This window comes from Podarcis liolepis (genome assembly GCF_965112155.1).
Source record: "Podarcis liolepis genome assembly, chromosome: 13".
NCBI lineage: Eukaryota > Metazoa > Chordata > Lepidosauria > Squamata > Lacertidae > Podarcis > Podarcis liolepis.
Genome location: NC_139573.1, coordinates 16,456,508 through 16,478,383, shown reverse-complemented (window position 1 = coordinate 16,478,383; position 21,876 = coordinate 16,456,508). Strand labels below are relative to the sequence as shown.

Sequence of the window (21,876 nt, the reverse complement as noted above, 5' to 3'; positions counted from 1 at the left end):
TTATATTTTCTCAAAAATTTACCAGTTTCTTCTGGGTTTGTCAGTCTGTGTCTCTTGCTTCTATACATAAATGATATTCCTTCCGGGAACTCCCATCTAAATTCGATGTTATTTTTCTTCAATGTCTGTACCAATGATTTATAGGGATCTCTTCGTTTAAGTAGTCTAATTGGTATGTCTTTAAAAATGATTATGAAATTCCCATCCATATTCAGCCTCTTTTCTCTGTTCTTCTGTAAAATCATGTTTCTCATTTCTCTATCTTTAAATATAATCAGACAATCCCCTGTAAATCTTTTTGCTTTTGTTGTTTTCACTCGCATTCTAAATGCATTCTGAACATTTTTAGCCATTTCTTCCGCTGGCAGTTCCATCCATTTCGCTAGTTCCACTATCAGTTTCTCTTTGATATTTTCTCCTTGTGTCTCCGGCACGGCTCTGAGTCTCAAATTCACTTCCCTTTGCCGCAATTCATTCATGGCTATTACATCCTTCATTTCCTCTTGTGCTTTATTTAATTCCAACATCTCTACTTTAATCCTTTCTTCTTCCCGTTTAACATCCTTCATTTCCAATCTTGTCTTCTTTAATCCCTCCTCTACAGATTGCGTTCTCCTGAACGCTTCTTTTATTTGCCCTTTCAGTTCATTGACTGTTTCATCAATTTTTTTTATCCATTTTTCCAATCTTGTTATCCACCTGCTCTAATTTAGACTCTAAATTCTTTTCACTCTGTTTAATTTCCGCAAACATTCTTAAAATATCTGCCTTAAAGTCTGTTTCTTGTTTTGACCCTTTCCTTTCAGCAGGTGTCCCCCCATCAGTCGCTTTCTTCGATGGGTTTGACATTTTACTCTATTATATCCCACCAATACAATAGCAACCTTTTGCCACTCCCTCAAGATTTATCAATTTAACACTTTTCCAATTATTCAATTTCAATTTTACAATTCTACAATTTTACAATTTTAATTATTCAGTCATCCAGTTTTACCCTCTTAATATTGCTATTAATGGTCCTTCAATTATATATATATCACCATGAGTCAATACGGGATTCTCGCAGTGCCTTCTTCTTGCCTCCACTCAGGCTAATCCACTGGAAAGAGAGAAGCTTCTTCCAGTTCTGAAGCGTTATATATGATAAGCATCCAAGTAAAGAAGAAAAGAGGAAATAGTTCAAGGTCCAATTTCACAAGTAACAAAAAGTGACACAGTTATAAATCCAAGATACTCAAAGTTCAAATTTGTGTCCAATATCCAGTATTATATCCAACTTCCAACAAGTTTCTCCAAAAAAAAAAAAAAAATAGAGGAAAACAAATTATACTGTCTTATTCCAACCACTAGAGGTCTCAAAACCTCATTGGTGTAGCGTTGTTTCAAAAAAGATAGAAATATTCTATTTCTCCAACAATTCAGTCTCTTATATATATCAAGGATTCCAAAAAGAAATAAAAACACCAAGGAGTTAAAAATAGAAATAGTTTGCCACAACCAATACAAGTGTAATTGTTCTTTAATATTTCGTCTGCTCGCTGTACTTAAAAGTTCTTAATTGCGTCGAAGCCTTCTCTTTCGTTTCACTGTCCTTTGTTCTTTGAAAACGAAAGTGGAGAAGCGCTTCCTCCTTATATTTATGCCCTCCGTTACACCAAGGACTTTAAATTGCAAAAGTTACTCTTCTGTTCTCCCTTATCTTCGATAGTATCTTTGATATATTGTATCCTCCTAAAAAGTTACTTTTCAGAAGAGTTCATAGAGGAGAAAAAACAGTAGCCGCTAAGGCAACTCACTTTCACTTTCCCAGCTCTGCAAGTAGCGCTGCGTCAAAGTTGATTTCGGTTTTCGGCTGAACTCCGCAAACTTCTTCTTATTTCTCCGTGACTTCCTTGTTGTTAAATCTTCAAGTTTTCAAATAATTTAAAGCCGGAGTCCTTTAATTTGAGAGCATAGCGCTTTCTCAGCAAGCTCAGGGCTTCGCTATTCGGAGGTGGATAATGGCTTCCCTCGACCCGTGGATCCGCTCCGCCATTCTCTTCACTTCTTGTGAAGCTACCTGATGGCCGGGCTGACCACTTCTAGTCCCACTGGGAACCTGACCTTCTGGACACCCATCAGAGGTATTTTTGGGGGCTACCGCGCCCTGTAGCACCCCTAATCCTCCAAAATAGCCCGGGATTTCCCTCACGGTAAAACCCCCGCTTGCGGCGAGATCGCGCTGCACCGGAAGTCCCCGGGAAGTGGGATTTATTGTTAAAGGACACTGGGAATTGCCATGAGAGAATCCCATGCCAACAGGAATTTAACAAGGTTTGAACAAGCTATGCTAAATGCTGGTTTGAGGGAGAAAGTGAGATAGTATCACAAACTTCCTTGACAAACAAAGCAGGCTGTTAGTAGGTTTAAAGAAAGTATGGAAAACTGGCTTGCAAGCAGTGATTGATGAAGAAAGATGCTATAAATGACGGTCCAAAAAAGGAGTTAAAACAGTATTGGGAAATATTATGGAAACGTCTCCTAAGGCATTTAACTGCTGCGATAGAACACTGGCTCAATTTTCTCATTTGTCATCTAAAGTTAGTGCAAACTCTTGTTGGGGCTGCAATAGTAAATGTACACACTACCAGCTTTAGTGGGAATGCACATTTTTTAAGCCATTCTGAGCTAATGTTCATAACAAACTGGTTAAAACTGCATTGCTCTTGCATCTAAGCTATTTTTATTGTCGTTATTTGTAAGACCAAATTCTAATATTAAATTTAAAGAACTGCTAACTTTCTTATTCATTGTTACAAGACAGACAGTAGTTTGTAAGTGGAGAAGTCTGGGAAATCTAGATCTGCCTGCTAGGTTCAGGAATATTTGGACCATTACAATTTCAGAGAAAATTTGCCTCGAGAGACAATGGAGTGAACTTCCAGGACACTTTTGCAGGGTAAAGAAAACCACAGACCTTTTTTGCCACCTTGTGGAACTTTATTTTATGTGCATCAGGCAGCAATTTGCAGATACGTTTATTAATAAAGGTACCCCTGCCCGTATGGGCCAGTCTTGACAGACTCTAGGGTTGTGCGCCCATCTCACTCAAGAGGCCGGGGGCCAGCGCTGTCCAGAGACACTTCCGGGTCATGTGGCTAGCTTGACAAAGCTGCATCTGGCGAGCCAGCGCAGCACACGGAATGCCGTTTACCTTCCCGCCAGTAAGCGGTCCCTATTTATCTACTTGCACTCGGAGGTGCTTTGGAACTGCTAGGTTGGCAGGCGCTGGGACCGAGCAGCGGGAGCGCACCCCGCCACGGGGATTCGAACCACCGACCTTTCGATCTGCAAGCCCTAGGCACTGAGGCTTTTACCCACAGTGCCACCCGCATCCCCTACGTTTATTAATAGCTGGTACAAAAATTTAGAATGTAAAACTGTAATGCTCTTGATTCAGGACTGACATTATGTGAATGTGTGTTTTGTTTGTATACAATCTGTGGCACTCCAGTGTTGGAAATAGTTATTTTTGTTTCTTTGCTGTATGCTTTCTTAATCCTTAATGAAATGCAAAAAAAAAAAAAAAATGCTACGGGGTCAGCAGTGCAGGTTCAATGTACAGTACAGTTATACCTCCTGTTGCATTAGGTTCATGTTGCGTCTTTTCGGCTTGCAAAGGTGGCAAACCCAGAAGTGTATACTTCCGAGTTTCGTCGCGCATGCGTTTTGGGGGAGCCAGATTTTGGGGGAGCTAGAGTTATTGAGCTTTTTTTGGCGGGGGGAGATCGCGGGGCCTCCGAGGAGGCTGCCTGCCGCCCTACAGCTACACTTGCCTTGCTCCACTACTGTCTAAGCGCCTTTTGTAAGCAAATGTTTATAATGGGATAAGCCGTCTCTGCCCAGCTTGCTAAGTAAACAGACAGAGAAAAGCGCGGGAGCCACGGGGGAGCGTTTCCGGCACCTTTTGGAGCTTTCACTCAGGCCACGCATCTCTCCTCCCGCTGCACCAATCCGAGTCCTACATCCCCATCCCCCACCCCACCCCAGGCACGATGCCTGCTTTCAATTTTGCAGTTTCTGCGAAGCAAGTTTCATTTCTTGCAGACACTTGAAGGTGCGCCATGGCGAGGAGCGCGCGGGACTGCCTGCTGACGTGCCTGGAGAACTTGAGTGAGGGCGAGTTGAGGAGGTTCAAGGCCAAGCTGAACGAGGTCCCCGTGCGCAGGGGTAACGCGAACATCCCCCGAGGGAAGTTGCAGAAGGCGGAGACGCTGGACCTGACGAACATGATGGTCAGCTTCTACACCGAGAAGTACGCCGTGCAGCTGACCGCCAAGGTGCTGAAAGCCATCAACTGCAAGGACCGCGCCGAGGAGCTCCTGATCGCCACCGGGAACAGTAAGGAGCGGCTGGGGAGGGAGCGCAGCGGCCAGGGCCGTAGCTAAGGGATCTTGCGCCCCTGGTAGATGCGTCCAAAACTGCGTCCCCTAGCCACGGAGAAATTAGCGCCTCTTTCCGCCTCTCCTCCAACCCCTCTACCCTCCACCCATTCAATTCCTCAGGCACTTCACCTTGTAATGAATTCCTTCCCAGACAATCCAATATTTAAAATATTATTTCTTAATAAAAGGTTTATGGGCGCTGCAAAGGACCCTCCAGCGCAGCCAGCAGGTAGAGGCCCTTCCTGCCTGGTGCCCGCTCCCTTTCGACTCCCCTGAGCCCGGCAGAGCCCTCCTTCACCCCACCCCCAAAGCCCATTAAGAGCGCGGCCAACTTTCGTTTCATCTGCTTTTAAAAGGGCGTTGCCGGCAGCTTCCTCTGAGTGGCCAATGCCACCCGGTTCGGGGCAGCCGTAGGCGGATCTTCCTCCGCTCCCCTGAGGGCCCTGGGTCAGTCGGTTCCGCGGCACAGCTGCTCCGCTCATGGCCAGCCTCCAGCGCCCTTCTTGTTCTTCCTCCTCCAGGGCTCAGGATGCCTTGCAAAGGCCAGGGGAAGAAGGTGCCGCGGGCGCAGCCAGCCGGTAGAGGACGCGGAGCCCAGAGAAGACTCGCAGCCCCCCGAGGATCACTCGCAGCCCAGAGAGGAGGCGCAGCCACCCGAGGATCGCTCGCAGCCCAGAGAGGACGCGCAGCCACCCGAGGATCGCTCGCAGCCCAGAGAGGACGCGCAGCCCACCGAGGATCGCTCGCAGCCCAGAGAGGACGCGCAGCCACCCGAGGATCGCTCGCAGCCCAGAGAGGACGCGCAGCCTACCGAGGATCGCTCGTAGCCCAGAGAGGACGCGCAGCCACCCGAGGATCGCGCGCAACCCCCCCAGGATCGTTCGCAGCCCAGAGAGTATTATGGGAGCATCTGGGCGACGGGGCCGCGAATCAGCCCGAGTACCGGGAGGTGCTGGCCGCACCCGCAAAGCAGGAAGCGGGGCTGGGAGTGGAGCTGCTCCGCCAGGAGGCCGATTGCGCGCGCCCCTGGCCTGCGCCCTGGCCGTTGACTTCCTCGCAACCTTCAACCAGCGGCTTATCTCATCTGGCCCTGGCGGCGGCGGATGCTAAGAATCGCGAAGATGGGTCTGCAGGGCGCGAAGCCCAGAGAGGATGTGCAGCCCCCAGAGGTCCGCGCGTAGCCCACAGAGGACGCGCAGCCACCCGAGGATCGCTCGCAGCCCAGAGAGGACGCGCAGCCACCCGAGGATCGCTCGCAGCCCACAGAGGACGCGCAGCCACTCGAGGATCGCTCGCAGCCCACAGAGGACGCGCAGCCACCCGAGGATCGCTCGCAGCCCAGAGAGGACGCGCAGCCTACCGAGGATCGCTCGCAGCCCAGAGAGGACGCGCAGCCCAGGGAGGACGCGCAGCCACCCGAGGATCGCTCGCAGCCCAGAGAGGACGCGCAGCCACCCGAGGATCGCGCGCAGCCCCCCCAGGATCGTTCGCAGCCCAGAGAGGATTATGGGAGCATCTGGGCGACGGGGCCGCGAATCAGCTCGAGTACCGGGAGGAGCTGGCCGCATCCGCAGAGCAGGAAGCGGGGCTGGGAGTGGAGCTGCTCCGCCAGGAGGCCGATTGCGCGCCCCCCTGGCCTGCGCCCTGGCCGTTGACTTCCTCGCAACCCTCAACCAGCGGCTTATCTCATCTCGCCCTGGCGGCGGCGGATGCTAAGAATCGCGAAGATGGGTCTGGAGGGCGCGAAGCCCAGAGAGGATGTGCAGCCCCCAGAGGTCCGCGCGCAGCCCCCAGAGGACGCGCAGCCACCCGAGGATCGTTAGCAGCCCAGAGAGGACGCGCAGCCACCCGAGGATTGCTCGCAGCCCAGAGAGGACGCGCAGCCACCCGAGGATTGCTCGCAGCCCAGAGAGGACGCGCAGCCACCCGAGGATTGCTCGCAGCCCAGAGAGGACGCGCAGCCACCCGAGGATCGCTAGCAGCCCAGAGAGGACGCGCAGCCACCCGAGGATCGTTCGCAGCCCAGAGAGGATTATGGGAGCATCTGGGCGACGGGGCCGCGAATCAGCTCGAGTACCGGGAGGAGCTGGCCGCATCCGCAGAGCAGGAAGCGGGGCTGGGAGTGGAGCTGCTCCGCCAGGAGGCCGATTGCGCGCCCCCCTGGCCTGCGTCCTGGCCGTTGACTTCCTCGCAACCCTCAACCAGCGGCTTATCTCATCTCGCCCTGGCGGCGGCGGATGCTAAGAATCGCGAAGATGGGTCTGCAGGGCGCGAAGCCCAGAGAGGATGTGCAGCCCCCAGAGGTCCGCGCGCAGCCCCCAGAGGACGCGCAGCCACCCGAGGATCGTTAGCAGCCCAGAAAGGATGCTGGGAGTTTCTGGGCGACATGGCTGCGTGGAAACAGCGGCGGGACGAGGCGTCCGGGTCTCTGGTCCACAATAACCAGCAGCTGCAGGCGCAGAACCAGCCCGAGTACCGGGAGCTGCTGGCCGCACCCGCAAAGCAGGAAGCGGGGCTGGGAGTGGAGCTGCTCCGCCGGGAGGCCGATTGTGCGCCTCCCTCTTCTGTCGGTTGCCACCCTCAACCAGCGCTTGTCTCATCTCGCCCTGACGGTGGCGAATGCTAAGCATCGCGAAGGTGGGAAACTTTTGCCTTGCCCGGAGTTCGGCGGGTTTGCAGCCAGATGACATACGCCGCTGGTTGAAAGAGGCGGTAGAATAAAGCTGGTTGAGTTTCATCAGCGCTTTTGCTACATTTTGGGGTAGCGGGGGTCTTAGCAAAATTGGGGAGTGGGCTCTTCCACTGAAAGCCTCATCCTGCTGCATAACTGCTATTTACGCTTCTCTCTCCATCTCGCTTTGTAACTGAACCAGGAAACCACAAGAAAATGGCAGGAAATTGCCTGAGTCTCACAGTTTCCTATGTAAGTTTTTTAACATATCACCAAGCTGTTACTGCTAAACAGACCTGCTGCACAATTGTTGCTGTCGCTGTTTTATTGTTATTGCAGTAACAACATAAGGCCCCGGGGTCCCTTCCAACTACAGTTCTAGGATTCTAGGATATCTTTTTTTCTTCTTCTTTTAAAATTCATCTTTATTGGTTTTTCATAAATTCTCTTTCTCATACATGTCAACATCCACAACAAGCAAATGAAATCTCAAAACATTCAACATGTGTACTTAAATAAAGAGGAGGGGGGAGAGAAAATTGTGTTGTTTCTCTACTTATTCTGTTGTTACTCTATCAGCATTTAGCTTCCCTCCACCCCAGACTTGGATACTTAGTTTTCTACTTTATACGCATTCCCAATTATATCATCTGTTTACCATAGTTTCCACTGTTTCCACTAGTCTTTACAGAATTGGTCTAGTCCAGTCAAAAATTTTAAATCTCTGCAGTGATCTGTCAAATATTTTTTTGTATTTACTCCAATTGTTGTTAAATTTTTGGTACTCTTGGTCTCCTAACTGCCCTGTCAGCTTATCCATCTCTGCCTATTCCATCAACGTCACTTGCCAGTCCCTGGGGAAATTTGAACACTCGTTCCCCTAAGCATTGTGATATCACCCCCCCCCTTGTTTCTCGGCAGTGCTATTTTTACTCCACTTCTGTTGTTACTTGTTAATTTAAAAATAATTTCATTTAAAATCTGATTCAAATTTAGAGACACACAAACACACGCTTCGTTTATTTTTAAATTGTCCCATTTCTTTTAAATTGTCCCATTTCTTCACCCTGCTCATCGTTGCAGAGAAAGATGGTGAAATGTGTGTTGTCACCTGGTACTCAGCAAAAAGATATGCTCTCCTCCCAATCAGGAAAAATTGATGCTAAGTGATCTGCCCTAATTGTGGTCTGAGGTGAGCCTGTGCTAAGCCCCTCTAGTGCAGATCATAGAGTCATAGAATGACAAGGCAGGTGGGAGGGACTGTGTGACTTACCCATGTTTGCTAATATGATTTTTGCTGAGGAAGTTATGGTTTTGACAGAATCCACACACTTTTAGTGACTTTTGCTGAAAATCCAAGCGGTTAAAGTATATAGTGGCAAATTAATTAACTTATCGTTTATTGTCCTTTAACACACATCAGGTAGACTCACTAAGTGAGCCATCTTTGCTGCCCTGATATCTCCAATCTGTTAATCCCTGTTGTGAATACCATTCCCTGCTCACACCTCCCAGCTCCTTTCAAAGGAATATAGTTTTTTGTCATGACAGCAGATGATCTTGTAAATTGTTTTGAGGGTTTTTCAAAACTCCCATCAGCCCCAGCCAGCAAGGCCAGTGATCGGGGGTGATGGGAATTCTAGGGCAGAATAACAATACGTTTTATGAACTAAAATAAAGTTTTGAATACACAACTTTTGATGCAAATCGCTCTGCTACAAGGAACCACCTTTGCCTCTCCTTTTTGTCATTCCTATTTGTCATTCCATTTTATCAGACTGTTCTTGTCAATATTCCCTAAGATGTGCCAACGCAATGTGAATTTTTATGAAACTGGGGGGGAAACTATGCTTCATCAACTCAGGACTTTGTTACATATAAAAAGGATATGGAAAAGGAATGTTTGTGAAGTGATGTTATATGTGCCTTACGAATAGATTTTAGTAAATGTGACCTTCCCAATTCCAAGCTTGTGTCCTCATTTGTCCTCATTTGGTGAGAAGGTTGGGTGGAGTGGGGTTCAGCAACCCAGGAATTTCCTTGGATATCAGTTCTGAGAAATCCAGGACAGGCAGTTCTCATTGTGCAAGCAATTGCCAGCAAATGCATCCTTGGATTTCCTCAAGGCTATTATTGGGCTGGTCCCAGAGTATGTTCTGAAGGCACACGAGGCTACAAAAATGATACAATTATGCACTATATAAAATAACTAAAATACCTTGCTGAAGCTAAGCTGGTCTAAATCTGTTCAGTGCCTGGATGGAACTATAATACAATCTTGGGTTTTATGATGGAAGAAAGGTGGCATATGAATGTAAGAGAATAAACAAGAATAAAGCTAACAGTACAATTTCATGCATGTATACTCAAAAGTGAGTCTTGTTATGCCACTAACTTCAACCATTGTCCTAAACACATTTACTAGCAGTTTGAAAGCACGCCAGTGCAAGTAGATAAATAGTACTGCTGAGGCTGGAAGGCAAACACCATTTCCATGTGCTCTGGTTTCCATCACGGTGTTCCGCTGTGCCAGAAGCGGCTTAGTCATGCTGGCCACATGACCTGAAAAGCTGTCTGTGGACAAACACTGGCTCCCTCGGCCTGAAAGTGAGATGAGCGCTGCGACCTCATCGTCACCTTTGACTGGACTTAACAGTCCAGGGGTCCTTTACCTTTACCTTTTTTACTAGGAAGAAAGCCCTGCTTATTTTGGGGACTTATTTCTGAGTAAACCAGCATAGAGTTGGAAGGGGATCATCCACGCCAGGGGTCCTCAAACTTTTTAAACAGGACCTGCGTGAGCGCCAAGGCCGTGGGGCATCGAGTGGAGGCCAGCAGGAGCCGAACGTGTTCCCTCGGCCCGCAAGCGCAGGGCTCGCCCATTCCCAGCAAGGGGAGGCAACTAGGCCTCAAAGGCCTCATGAGTAGGGGCGGCGTTTGTAGTGGAGCCAGCCAAGGCCTGTGAGGCGAGAGTGAACATGTGGCAGCAAGAGAGAGCAGGCGGGCGGGCAGAGGGATTGCCAGTCCGGCCGCAAGGCAGCAGCAGCAGCAGCAGCGGGGGTTTGCCCCGGGCCTGGGGGGAGCCTGCCTCCCTGCCTCTTGCGTCCGAAGACACCGGGTGGTAGCGGCAATTGCCGGGCAGACCGGGTTCAGGGCCCTGGCAGGCCGGATATGGCCCGCAGACCGTAATTTGAGGACCCCTGATCTAGGCCAACCCCCTGCAATGGAGGAATATACAGCTCTCCCATACAGGGAGCAAACCTGCAATCTTGGTGTTATCAGCACCACGCTCTAACTAACTGAGCTATCCACATAGGAAGCTGCCTTACACTGAATAAGACCATTGGTCTAGCTCACACTCAGTATTATCTATACAGTGGTACCTCAGATTAAGTACTTAATTCATTCCAGAGGTCCGTACTTAATCTGAAACTGTTCTTAACATGAAGCACCACTTTAGCTAATAGGGCCTCCTGCTGCTGCCGCACCGCCGCTGCACGATTTCTGTTCTCATCCTGAAGCAAAGTTCTTAAGCCAAGGTACCCGAGCGATCCTCGGGTGCCTGCGCGTCCTCTCTGGGCTACAATATGTTGAACGGCCCAATCCTGGATGAAGAACAGTACCAAAAAATCTCTTCAAGGGAAACTAACCAAGAAAAAAATGAGGGAAGTCTACTTAAAATCACAGTATTATCTTGGAAAGTTAATTTAATGTTTTGGTGGTTCTTGTTTAATGGTGTTATCTTACCATTGCACCACATCAAGTGGGAAGATCCCCAGTCGCAACAAGGCTGCCTAGCCCGACACACCACCACCTGCCGAAACATCCTTTGTACAGAATTTGTATCCAGAAATGACCATGCCCTACCTGTTCTCTCCATTCCACCAGATTTTTAAATTTCCTTTTCATTCAAATTGGAAGAATAACAAAAGCAGTATGCGTGTCAGTTACATAAAAAGCAAACTGTAAACAAAGCACTGGGGCATAGCTGTCAAGTGTCCCTTATTTGAAGGGACAGTCCCTTATTCCAGCGCCATGTCCCGCTGCTGTCCCTTATTGATGGATGTCCCTTAAATGATGTCCCTTAAATTTCAAAGGAAGCAGCTCCTCTCCTTCCCTCCCTCCCTCCCTCCCTCCCTGCCTCCCTGCCGCCCAGGGAGGAGGGAGGCTCCAACTGTGTTGCTTGGCTGTGTTGCTCACCCAATAAGAAGTCTAAGAACGACTGGGAGGTGGAGCTTGTATGCCTTGTGTGTGGCTAGTTAATGCAAGCTGAGGAGGTTTTTGAATGCTGGATGCCATTTTGTTGCATGTGCTGCTGCAAACTTTGCAGTGCAAAGCCAGGCTGGGGAGCCATCTTAAGTTGAGGCTGCATAGGCCTTGTGGTGCATGTGATTGTGGTGCATGTGGTTACAAAGTTGGTTGGACAGTGTTCTCGAAGCTACCAGCATGAGTTTGACCAGACTGCAGGAAGACAGGAAGACTGGAGTGCCTGGAACAGGTGAGGCTGCAGGTCCCTTATTTTGGCTGCTGGTCCCTTATTTTCAAATCTGTAAGTTGACAGCTGTGCACTGGGGTGCAAAGAGAGGCAAGGTTTGACGTAAGTATAGGAGGCAAGACACAAAGAACATCAAAGCAAGGAAAGAGTATCCAAGAATGAAGCCCCAGAGAGGAAGGAACTGGAAGTAAACCAAAATTTCTTTGCATCTGTACTTGTTTTTATAAATATTGCCAAATAAAGTCATGCTTCATCATAGTTTCAAGTGTAGCTTGTTCATAGGTGTTATGAAAGGTCACCAGATGGCAGCAAAGTCCACTGGTTTAGCCTCACAAAACCTTCTGCAGATGTGTAAGCTTAGCCAAAACAGCAGTACAGTGGTACCTCGGTTTACGAACTTAATCCGTTCTGGAGGTCCGTTCTTAAACCAAAGCGTTCTTAAACCAAAGCATACTTTCCCATAGAAAAAACAAAACAAAAAATCCTTCCAGTAGCACCTTAAAGACCAACTAAGTTAGTTCTTGGTATGAGCTTTCGTGTGCATGCACACTTCTTCAGATACGGTTTACTTCTTCAGATACGGTTTAAGGTGCTACTGGAAGGATTTTTGTTTTGTTTTGACTATGGCAGACCAACACGGCTACCTATCTGTAACTTTCCCATAGAAAGTAATGGAAAATGGATTAATCCGTTCCAGATGATGAAAAACAACCCTTAAAACAGCAATTTAACATGAAATTTACTATCTAACAAGGCCATTAATCCGTAAAATGAAAGCAATAAACAATGTACTGTACTGTAAAATCTTGGTCTTGGTTAGGTAAGTGTTCCTTGCCAGAGTGCTGGGCCTCCTGCGGCCGGAGCCTGGCAGCGGAGGCCAAATGGAGGCCACGCAGGCGCCAGGGCCTAGCTCCGGGCAGTGGCACAGCCTACTGAGGCCTGGTTTGTATACCAAAAGAAGTTCACAAGCAGTTCCAGGTTTGAAGTGTTTATAATCCAAAAAGTTCGTTAACTGGGCTGTTCATAACTCGAGGTACCACTGTATATACAACCTTTCTATTCTAGGAGTGCAAATTGATAACTATGAGGATGCTTATGGCACTGCTAATGGTTCCTCTTGCACAGGGAGTCACTCCCTTGCTGGCTCACCTGCGGAAGAGCATTTGGTTGCATCTGGAAGTGAGAGCTGGACCATAAAGAAGGCTGATCGCCGAAGAATTGATGCTTTTGAATTATGGTGCTGGAGAAGACTCTTGAGAGTCCCATGGACTGCAAGAAGATCAAATGCATCCATTTTTAAGGAAATCAGCCCTGAGTGCTCACTGGAAGGACAGATCCTGAAGCTGAGGCTCCAATACTTTGGCCACCTCATGAGAAGAGAAGTCTCCCTGGAAAAGACCCTGATGTTGGGAAAGATGGAGGGCACAAGGAGAAGGGGACGACAGAGGACGAGATGGTTGGACAGTGTTCTTGAAGCTACCAGCATGAGTTTGACCAAACTGCGGGAGGCAGTGGAAGACAGGAGTGCCTGGCGTGCTCTGGTCCAGGGGGTCACGAAGAGTCGGACACGACTAAACGACTAAACAACAAGTGTGTGTGCGTAAAGCTTGCACTTGTTGAATGACTGCCTGTCGTGCGTCGAAAGCCTCTGACATGGGAGGGAAAAAACTAAGCGGCGGGCCAGAGGTTTGCCCCATCAGTCTATCAGAAAACTCAAGCGAAATATGTGACGTATCATGCCTTAGGTTTATAGAAAACGGACGACTTCTTTCGAGGTTTACAAGAACAAACCAGTGCATCTGACTTCCTGTACATCTGAGTTCCTGGGATGTTTACAAGAACAGACCGTGGCCTGGCTGTTCGCATGGCTTTCCTCTTTATTTCTTACAAACTTGCTCCGCCCCTCACTGGCAGAGGAAGGGGGGCGGGGGAGTGTACCGCTCCCGGCACCATCGGAGAGGTTGTTACCATCGCGGCCACCCCCAGACACATGCCGTGCACCCCCATGCTGCCTGCCAGGCCCCCACGGGCTGCGGTCCTCGCCCCTGCAGGCGACGCCCCATGCCCCCGGGATGCTCGCCATGCCCTCGCAGGTGGCGTGCCACAACCCCAGGACGTGCGCCGCACCCCTGCGGGCGGCATGCCACGCCACCGGGATGCGCGTCACCCCCTCCCCCGGACACGCACCAGCCGCACCCCCGCCTGCTCTCTGCCCCACCCACCCCGGTGTCGGAGCGTGCAGCTTCTCCACTGCCGTCCCCCCAAGTCCCCCCAGCCCCATCTCTTCAGAATTTCGCTCCTGCAAGAGCCGTGTGCTGCAGACCCGCAAAGTGTCCCTATTTTAAAGGACAGTCCCGGATTTACAGGTTACTGATTTGATTCTGGAATGTCCCACTTTTCCTTAGGATGTTCCTATTTTCATCGGAGAAATATTGGAAGGTATGGAGTTTTGCCACCCCCTTGCCAAGGAGATAGAAGCAACTAGGGAATCTAAAGGCAGCCTTGCATAGGGAAGGGGTTTTTTAAAGTTTGCTTTATTATGTTATTTTATATATGCTGGAAGCCGCTCAGAGTGGCTGGGGCAACCCAGTAAGATGGACGGGGTATAAATAATGTTGTTGTTGTTATTCCCCTATTTTCACCAGAGAAATGTTGGAGGTTATGCCTGCAACAACTTGGCGCCTGGGCGCCTTTTGCAAGCGCTCGTGCAAATGCTTATACAGTGGTACCTCGGGTTAAGTACTTAATTCGCTCCGGAGGCCCGTTCTTAACCTGAAACTGTTCTTAACCTGAAGCACCACTTTAGCTAATGGGGCCTCCCGCTGCCGCAGCGCGATTTCTGTTCTCATCCTAAAGCAAAATTCTTAACCCGAGATACTATTTCTGGGTTAGCGGAGTCTGTAACCTGAAGCGTCTGTAACCTGAAGCGTCTGTAACCAGAGGTATCACTGTAATAGGAAAGTAATGGGAAAGTCCGTCTCCGCCCAGCGCGCTGAGAAAAGAGACAGAAAAGCGCGGGAGGGCGCATGGGCACGTTTCCGTCCCCATCGTCGCTTTCACTCAGGCCAGCCTCTCTCCTCCCGCTGCACCAATGGGAGTCCAGCATCCCCCCCCCCCCCGCGGCCAACCCAGCCCGGGCTTTGTATCAGGCACGACGCCTGCTTTCAATCTTGCAGCTTCCGCGAAGCGAGGTTGATTTCTTGCTGGCTCTGAAGGCGCGCCATGGCGAGGAGCAAGCGGGACTGCCTGCTGGATTGCCTGGAGAACTTGGAGGAGGGCGAGCTGAGGAGGTTCAAGGCCAAGCTGAACGAGTTCCCCTTGCGCCCGGGCTACGCCAACATCCCCCGAGGGCGGCTGCAGAAGGCGGATGCGCTGGACCTCAAAGACCTGCTGGTCAGCTTCTACACCGAGGAGTACGCCGTGCAGCTGACCGCCGAGGTGCTGGAAGCCATCAACTGCAAGGACCGCGCCGAGGAGCTCCTGGCCGCCACCGGGAACAGTAAGGAGCGGCTGGGGAGGGAGAGCGGCGCCCGATCCTAAGGATCGCCAAGGTGGGTCTGGAGGGGAGCGAAACTTTCGGCTGGTCCCGAGTTCGGCGGCTTTGCAGCTGCTGCTGCTGCAGCCAGAGGAGATCCTCCGGAGGTGGGAAGAGGCGGTAGAGTAAAGCTTGTTGAGGTTCGTCGGCACTCACTTAGCAAAATAAAGCCTCGTCTCGCCGCATAACTTGCCCTTTTCGCTTCTCTCCATCTAGCTTTGTAACTACATGAAGTCAAACAAGGAGAATAAACTGCGATGAGGGAGTATTTCAAAATGAAATAGTAACTCTCTGATCGCTCATCTGCAGGACAATTTTATTTGCCTTGAAGTAGTTGAGAATCACATTACAGAGAACATAAGATAGAAAATAATAAACAAATAACGTCTTTTGTAAGCAAGGACGGTCATGCACAAAGCTTGACTTAAAATATATATATATGCATTCGGGGCTTTTTTTCCTGCTTTCCTGGAAATGCCTCCGTTCAGTTGCTTTCGCTTTCGTGTATTTCATAACGCCCTTTCCATCTATGGCCTTTAGAAACTGCCTTGTTCTTCTTTTAACTCATTCTTTACTTACATTCTGCCCCACGAGGGCTAACCTTTGTACTGCAACGAACTCCCGGACTTGCTCAGGTTTAAGTGAGCAATTTCGCACCGCGAGACATTTCAAGCTTAAAGCCATGATTTCATTTCCCCATTTGCTTTAGAAATGCAAGGCTGCTTCTCAGCTCATGCCAGAGAGGTTTCAGCAGCAATAAAACGAAGAACCAAACTGCTGATAGGCAGCTCTGAAAAATATGGATTGAACTTTGCCAGTTTATATTTGTTGGCACAGGGTGCCCCACAAGCACATCAGAGTCACAAAGAAATAAGGGAACAGTTCTATGGAATAATTCTGACAACATGAAAAAACATACATAGTTAGAGAAAGGATGGAGAAAATGTGCTCAGCTTCACTTCTTTAAAACATTTTTAAACGGAAAGCTATTTAGGATCTTTTTCTTTAAGTGGCTTGAATTTTCACCCAAGATTTTATGCCCCTTTGCACCCCTGCCCAAAAGATCCTCCTCGCCTCTGTGCTCTGCATTAGGAATTAAAAGTGCAAAAGACCCCAGAGGAAGTGGCATGTTTAAGTTTCACATCTAGTTATGCTGTGGTTGGGCCTTTGATGCAATCATGAATGAGGAAAAGGAGGGTTGTTTATGTCCTCTCTCAGAAAGGTGTACTCTTGAAGCAGACAGGGTCACCAGGTGGCAGCAGCAATAAAATAAATAACCAGACTGCTGATTTGCAGCTCTGAAAAATACAGGTTGAACTTTGTCCCTGTGTACTTGCTTGGATCATTATGGACAGGACTTATAGCTCTACACTTCCTCCCGACCCTACGTTACCAACAACAGAAACCAACACATCTTCCATCAGTTTTGGTGTTTGCCAGTCCTGGTTAAATGAGGCTCAAACAACTTTAAATCCGCTCTGAGAAATAGCTGGCCGTTGATAACAGTGGCCAACAATAAAAGACAATAAAAAATCCCTACAGAATATTATTTTGTTTTCTGTTTACTTGAACTTTAAAATAGGTTTACATCAACAGCTTGATTTAACTGTAATGTTTTAAGATCTAATAGGCCACAAGAAGGGATGTAGTTCGAATTCCCACGTCGGGGTGAGCTCCCATTGCTCGGTCCCAGGTCCTGCCAACCTAGCAGTTCAAAAGCACAAAGTGCAAGTAGATAAATAGTTACCGCTCCAGCGGGAAGGTAAACGGCGTTTCCATGTGCTGCTCTGGTTCGCCAGAAGCGGCTTAGTCATGCTGGCCACATGACCTGGAAGCTGTATGCCGGCTCCCTTGGCCAGTAAAGTGAGATGAGTGCCGCAATCCCAGAGTCGTCCGTGACTGGACCTAATGGTCAGGGGTCCCTTTTTAGGCCACAAGATGTTGTGAACCTGAAGTTACTGCATGTTGGCTCCGAAAGCCTCTCCCAGCCACCCAATTCCACAAATTTAAGGTCAAAAATAGGATGGTTGGAAGAACCTTTGCTATATACAAATTTCTCTCTTTTGCTGGCTTCTCTGGTTCCCACAGTTGGAATTATGCATGCCTTGGCTGCAATATGGAGCCTTTTAGAGAGCTTCTGATACCCCATGCTTTTCCTTCTGTGATCACATTTGCTTGTTTTGCACCTTTACAAATGCATTTTTTTCTTTTGTCTCTCTGATATTTGCAGTTTAGTCCCCTGTGCCTTGCACCAATGCCTCTCAAGTCATAGTGTAGTCAAGGCTGGTCAAGTTGCTGTTTATTGGTTGATATACTGCTTAAGGCCTAAACTGGCTTTTAAGCAGTTCTCAAAACAGTTACAACTTTACCCAAAAAATTCTGGGAACTGTAGGCAGATGAGCTAGTAGGAATGCTCTGTTAGCAATCCCTCCCCTCATGGAACTACAATTCCCAGGGCATGGGAGAGGAGGGAATGAGTTGGGTAACCAGTTTTAAGCCCGAAGTGTGAAAGTGTAGTAAGATTTCTGTTCTTTTTCTCTTTCCTGGCAGGGCCGCAGCTTCGAAACTCTTCCAACGTGCACTTCATCGAGCGGCACAGGGAGGCGCTAATCCAACGGACCACCCCAGTGGAACCAGTGCTGGATAAATTGTTTGGCTCCGTCCTCAGTGATGAGCAATACCAAAAAATCACTGCCAAGGAAACTAACCCAGACAAGATGCGAGAGCTCTACAGGCTTGTGCCAAGCTGGGACCTCCAGTGCAAGAATAAGCTGTATGAGGCACTGAAGGCCAAAAACCCACATCTCGTGAATGATCTGGAAGGGCGATAAGGCCACAAGGGAAGGCAGAAGGCAAGACCCCTTTCAAGGCACCAGAAATCCACCTCCCTATTGCCAAGGGACTCCTACAGACAAAGCCATACCATGTATTTTCCCAAGCACTCACTATGCTCCAATCAGGACACTGTGCAAAGGCAAGAATAGCCTGCAACCATAGCAGGGCTCTCATAGTCAGAGCTGCTGTGTAACCTGGGAAGGCAAGAGGGGCACCTAGTTCTGTTGTTCAGGCCTTTGGGGTGGGGCAGGGGACAGTTTTCAGCATATATCCTAACACCTCCCCATTTGGCTCGCCCTGCTCTTTTGGCCAAGCCACACCCACCTTCCATGCACCTGCTGTCAGGCTTGGGGCAGGTAAAGATGCAGCTGGGCCATGCAGGGGCTGCCTGTCACTTGACTGGAGGCAGCAGCTGTGCAGTGGCACCTTGGTTCTCAAACTTAATCCATTCCAGAAGTCCGTTCCAAAACCAAGGCGTTCCAAAACCAAGGTGCGCTCTTCCATAGAAAGTAATGCAAAATGGATTAATCTGTTCCAGACTTTTAAAAACAACCCCTAAAACAGCAATTTAACATGAATTTTACTATCTAACGCGACCATCGGTCCGTAAAAAGAAAGCAATAAGCAGTGTACTGCAGTCACACAATCAATCAATCAGTATCTGAACCGGGTTCCACAGTCACAAAAACAAAACAAAAGGAACAGCAAAAACAAAAACGCAAAATAAATAGGAAAAACAGACAGACCTCAGTGTAACACTCAAAACAGAAGCGTGGCACTGAAATCAGAAGTGTAACACTCAAAACGGAAGCGTAGCACTGAAATCGGAAGCGTGGCACTCAAAACAGAGCACTTTCAGCTTCTGAAAAAAGTTCGCAAACTGGAACACTTAACTTCCAGGTTTGCAGTGTTTGGGTTCCAAGTTGTTTGAGTACCAAGGCGTTTGAGAACCAAGGTATCACTGTATAACACTTTGCAAGCTGCAATGAATGTTGGGGCTTGCTCAGCACTGTGCTAGGGAACCCCGATGATCAGCTGATAATTGGAGATTCTGGGCCCATTGCTATACCGAATGGGATCACCTGACTTCATTGTGACAATGGGTGATTGACATGTGGGCGGACTGAATCACAGAGTAGATGGCTAGACCCATTCAGTCTGCCCAAATTCCCTTCAGAACCAGCTGGTAAGAGTGGAAGCTCAAGAGGTCCTTGTCAGGCCTTTTGGGGTTTTTAAAAGTCCACTTTTGAATCCCCAAATTTATGCACTTCACAGTTCAGGCAGGGAAGGAGGTGGCTGTTATAGGCACAGCCCAGTGTGAGTATCTTGAGTCATTTGGGTGTGAGATGAAACAAGAGTAGCAATCTGAATCCTTTAGGGCAGGAATAGCTGGCATGTTGCTCTCCAGATGTTGTGCTCCACAGCTCCCATCAGCCCAGCCAACAGGTAGAGGGGCCAGGTATGCGGTGCTGAGGACACCAGTTTGCATATAGTGATTTATATGTATGGGTGCAAATTTAGAAATAATTACTAGAGTTTAAATAAAAATACACATCATGGTGGGGATGACAGTCAGTCTGCCTGCTCACCTTCCTGCCAGGTGCTGCTGACACTGGACCGACAACTTCAAAGCTACCCATCTATCTTTTTATGGTTCTTTATCTTAAAGCAGACTTGGACCAGTCAGTCCTCAAAAAGAGGACAGCCCTCTGTAATGTAGGACACCTGGCTACCCTAGGCCAGTAGTCAGGTCTGCAGGGAGTTGTAGTCCACCACTTTGGCCACTTCCGCTCTAGGGGGTGCCATTTTGTTTTGTATTCTGGGTAGAAAGCGGCTCTGAAGGTGAGCCCCTTGGTGTGGTTGTCAGATTTCCTGGATTCCAGGCTTTCCTTCCAGTGCCCAGGTAGAACAATATTCTGTCTATACTCTACAGTTTCTACTTCCCCCACCCCATCCCTAAAAGGCCCACAACCCTCATCCCAATTTCAAAAGCTGTTTGGAATAACTTTAAAAAGCCCTCTGCAGGCAATCAGTTCAGAGAGAAGGGGTTTCTCATTTGTAGCTATAGCCACTCTGTCCACTTTCATGTGTCCCCTGACAGAGATTACTTCTTGGGGAATGTGTGTTCTGCCTTTTGCACTGCAGAACTGTAGCAGCTTAGAGCAAAGAGGCAAGGAAACCTCTGGAGGTCCTGATGTTAGATCCCAAATTCTATCCTCTCTGACTATGCTGGCAGCAGCTTCATTCAGTGGCTGTTGAACATATTCCATCTTCATTTAACTGTGGGTTTTTTTGGGGGGGGGGAGCAGTGTTGACATTTTTAAGATTTTCTCTTCTGAAAACCCGATGGTTCCCCTCAGTGTTAGAAACTCAGATATATATACTGGGTGCCATAAAATTAGGCGCCAAATGGCATCTCAAACCTAAGCTATGATCACCAAAACGGAATGCCTATTTGCCAGGGGGTTAGACTAGATGACCCTTGGTGTCCCCTCTAGTGCTCCAATTCTAGGATTCTATGATCTCAACTACACTGCTTGACAACAGTTCTCTTGACCCAGTATGCAAGAAGGAGAAACGCACACTGTGGAAATGGAAATGGTATTCCCTATGGACTAGGGCAGAGGTTTTTAAACTGTGGCTGCCAGCCTGGCATCCAGAAATCTCCATGTAGTCGTGTGCCAGTAGCAAAATACACCTGGGAAAATTCGAACACTGGTTCTCCTAAGCATGCTGATATCACCCCCTTGTTTCTCAGCAACACTATTTCGACTCCACTTCTGTTGTCACTTGTCACTTGAGTTCACTATTCGAGGGATTATTTTTAAGAGATTTTGTGGCACATTCATGTACTCAAATTTAGATTTCTTTTTAAGCCATATTATTTTTTTAAAGCCTCCTATATTTAGAATTTAAAAACAGTTCTGTTTAAAATCCTACTCAAATTTAGAGACACACAAGCAGACACTTTATTTATTTTTAAATTGTCCCATTTCTCCGCTCATCTTTGCAGAGCAGAGAAAGATGGTGAAATGTGTGTTGTCACCTGGTACTCAGCAAAAAGGAATACTCTCCTCCCAATCAGGAAAAAGTGAAGCTAAGTGATCTGCCCTAATTGGGGTCTGTGGTGAGCCTGTGCTAAGCCGCTCTAGTGGAGATCATAGAGTCAAAGAATGACAAGGCAGGTGGGAGATTACTTACCCATGTTTGCTAATATGATTTTGCCGAGGAAGTTAATGGTTTTGACAGAATCCACACACTTTTAGTCTTTTGCTGAAAATCCAAGCGGTTAAAGCATATGGTGGCAAATTAATTAACTGATCGTTTATTGTCCTTTAACACACATCGGGTAGACTCATTAAGTGAGCCATCTTTGCTGCCCTGATATCTCCAATCTAGCTATTAATCCCTATTGAGATTACCATTCCCTGCTCACACCTCCCAGCTCCTTTCAAAGGAATAAGGAAGGTGCACAAAGGGTGAAATTAGGTTTTTGTCATGACAGCAGATGATCTTGTAAATTGCTTTGAGGGTTTTTTAAAACTCTCATCAGCCCCAGCCAGCAAGGCCAGTGATCAGGGGTGATGGGAATTGTAGTCCAGAGTAACAATACATTTTATGAACTAAAATAAAGTTTTGAATACACAACTTTTGATGCAAAACACTCTGGTACAAGGAACCACCTTTGCCTCTCCTTCTTGTCATTCCCATATTTCATTCCATTTCATCAGACAGTTCTTGTCAATATTCCCTAAGATGTGCCAACACAATGTGAATTTTTATGAAGCTGGGAACAAAACCATGCTTCATCAACTCAGGACTTTGTTACATATAAAAAGGATATGGAAAAGGAATGTTTGTCAAGTGATGTTATATGTGCCTTACGAATGGATTTTAGTAAATGTGACCTTCCCAA

The 21,876-nt window shown here is 48.1% G+C and overlaps 2 protein-coding genes across 7 annotated transcripts in view; both read left to right on the top strand.

The window, feature by feature from the left end:
• LOC310691149 (caspase recruitment domain-containing protein 8-like) overlaps positions 1 to 14,034 on the top strand; it is a 47,397-nt gene extending 33,363 nt beyond the window's left edge. The window contains exon 12 of one of the 2 annotated variants that reach the window (XM_083470770.1): positions 13,957 to 14,034. The gene's annotated coding sequence lies outside the window, so the exon portion shown is untranslated. Of the gene's footprint in view, positions 1 to 13,335; positions 13,509 to 13,956 lie in introns of those variants that run through there. The other variant, XM_083470771.1, reaches the window with a different exon arrangement.
• Positions 4,096 to 21,876, top strand: LOC310691138 (apoptosis-associated speck-like protein containing a CARD). Of its 5 annotated transcripts, none has more exons than XM_083470742.1 (3): positions 4,096 to 4,380; positions 4,946 to 6,199; positions 6,767 to 7,161. In XM_083470742.1, exons 1-3 carry the CDS (start codon positions 4,104 to 4,106, stop codon positions 7,048 to 7,050), a joined length of 1,815 nt encoding a protein of 604 aa, XP_083326868.1. In that variant the 5' UTR covers positions 4,096 to 4,103; the 3' UTR covers positions 7,051 to 7,161. The 5 variants fall into 5 exon arrangements, 4 of the variants coding, with proteins under 4 accessions (XP_083326868.1, XP_083326867.1, XP_083326869.1 ...); XM_083470741.1 differs by having other exon boundaries at positions 4,946 to 6,727; XR_014518354.1 differs by lacking the exons at positions 4,096 to 4,380; positions 4,946 to 6,199; positions 6,767 to 7,161 and adding exons at positions 14,767 to 15,089; positions 15,342 to 15,408; positions 17,676 to 17,810.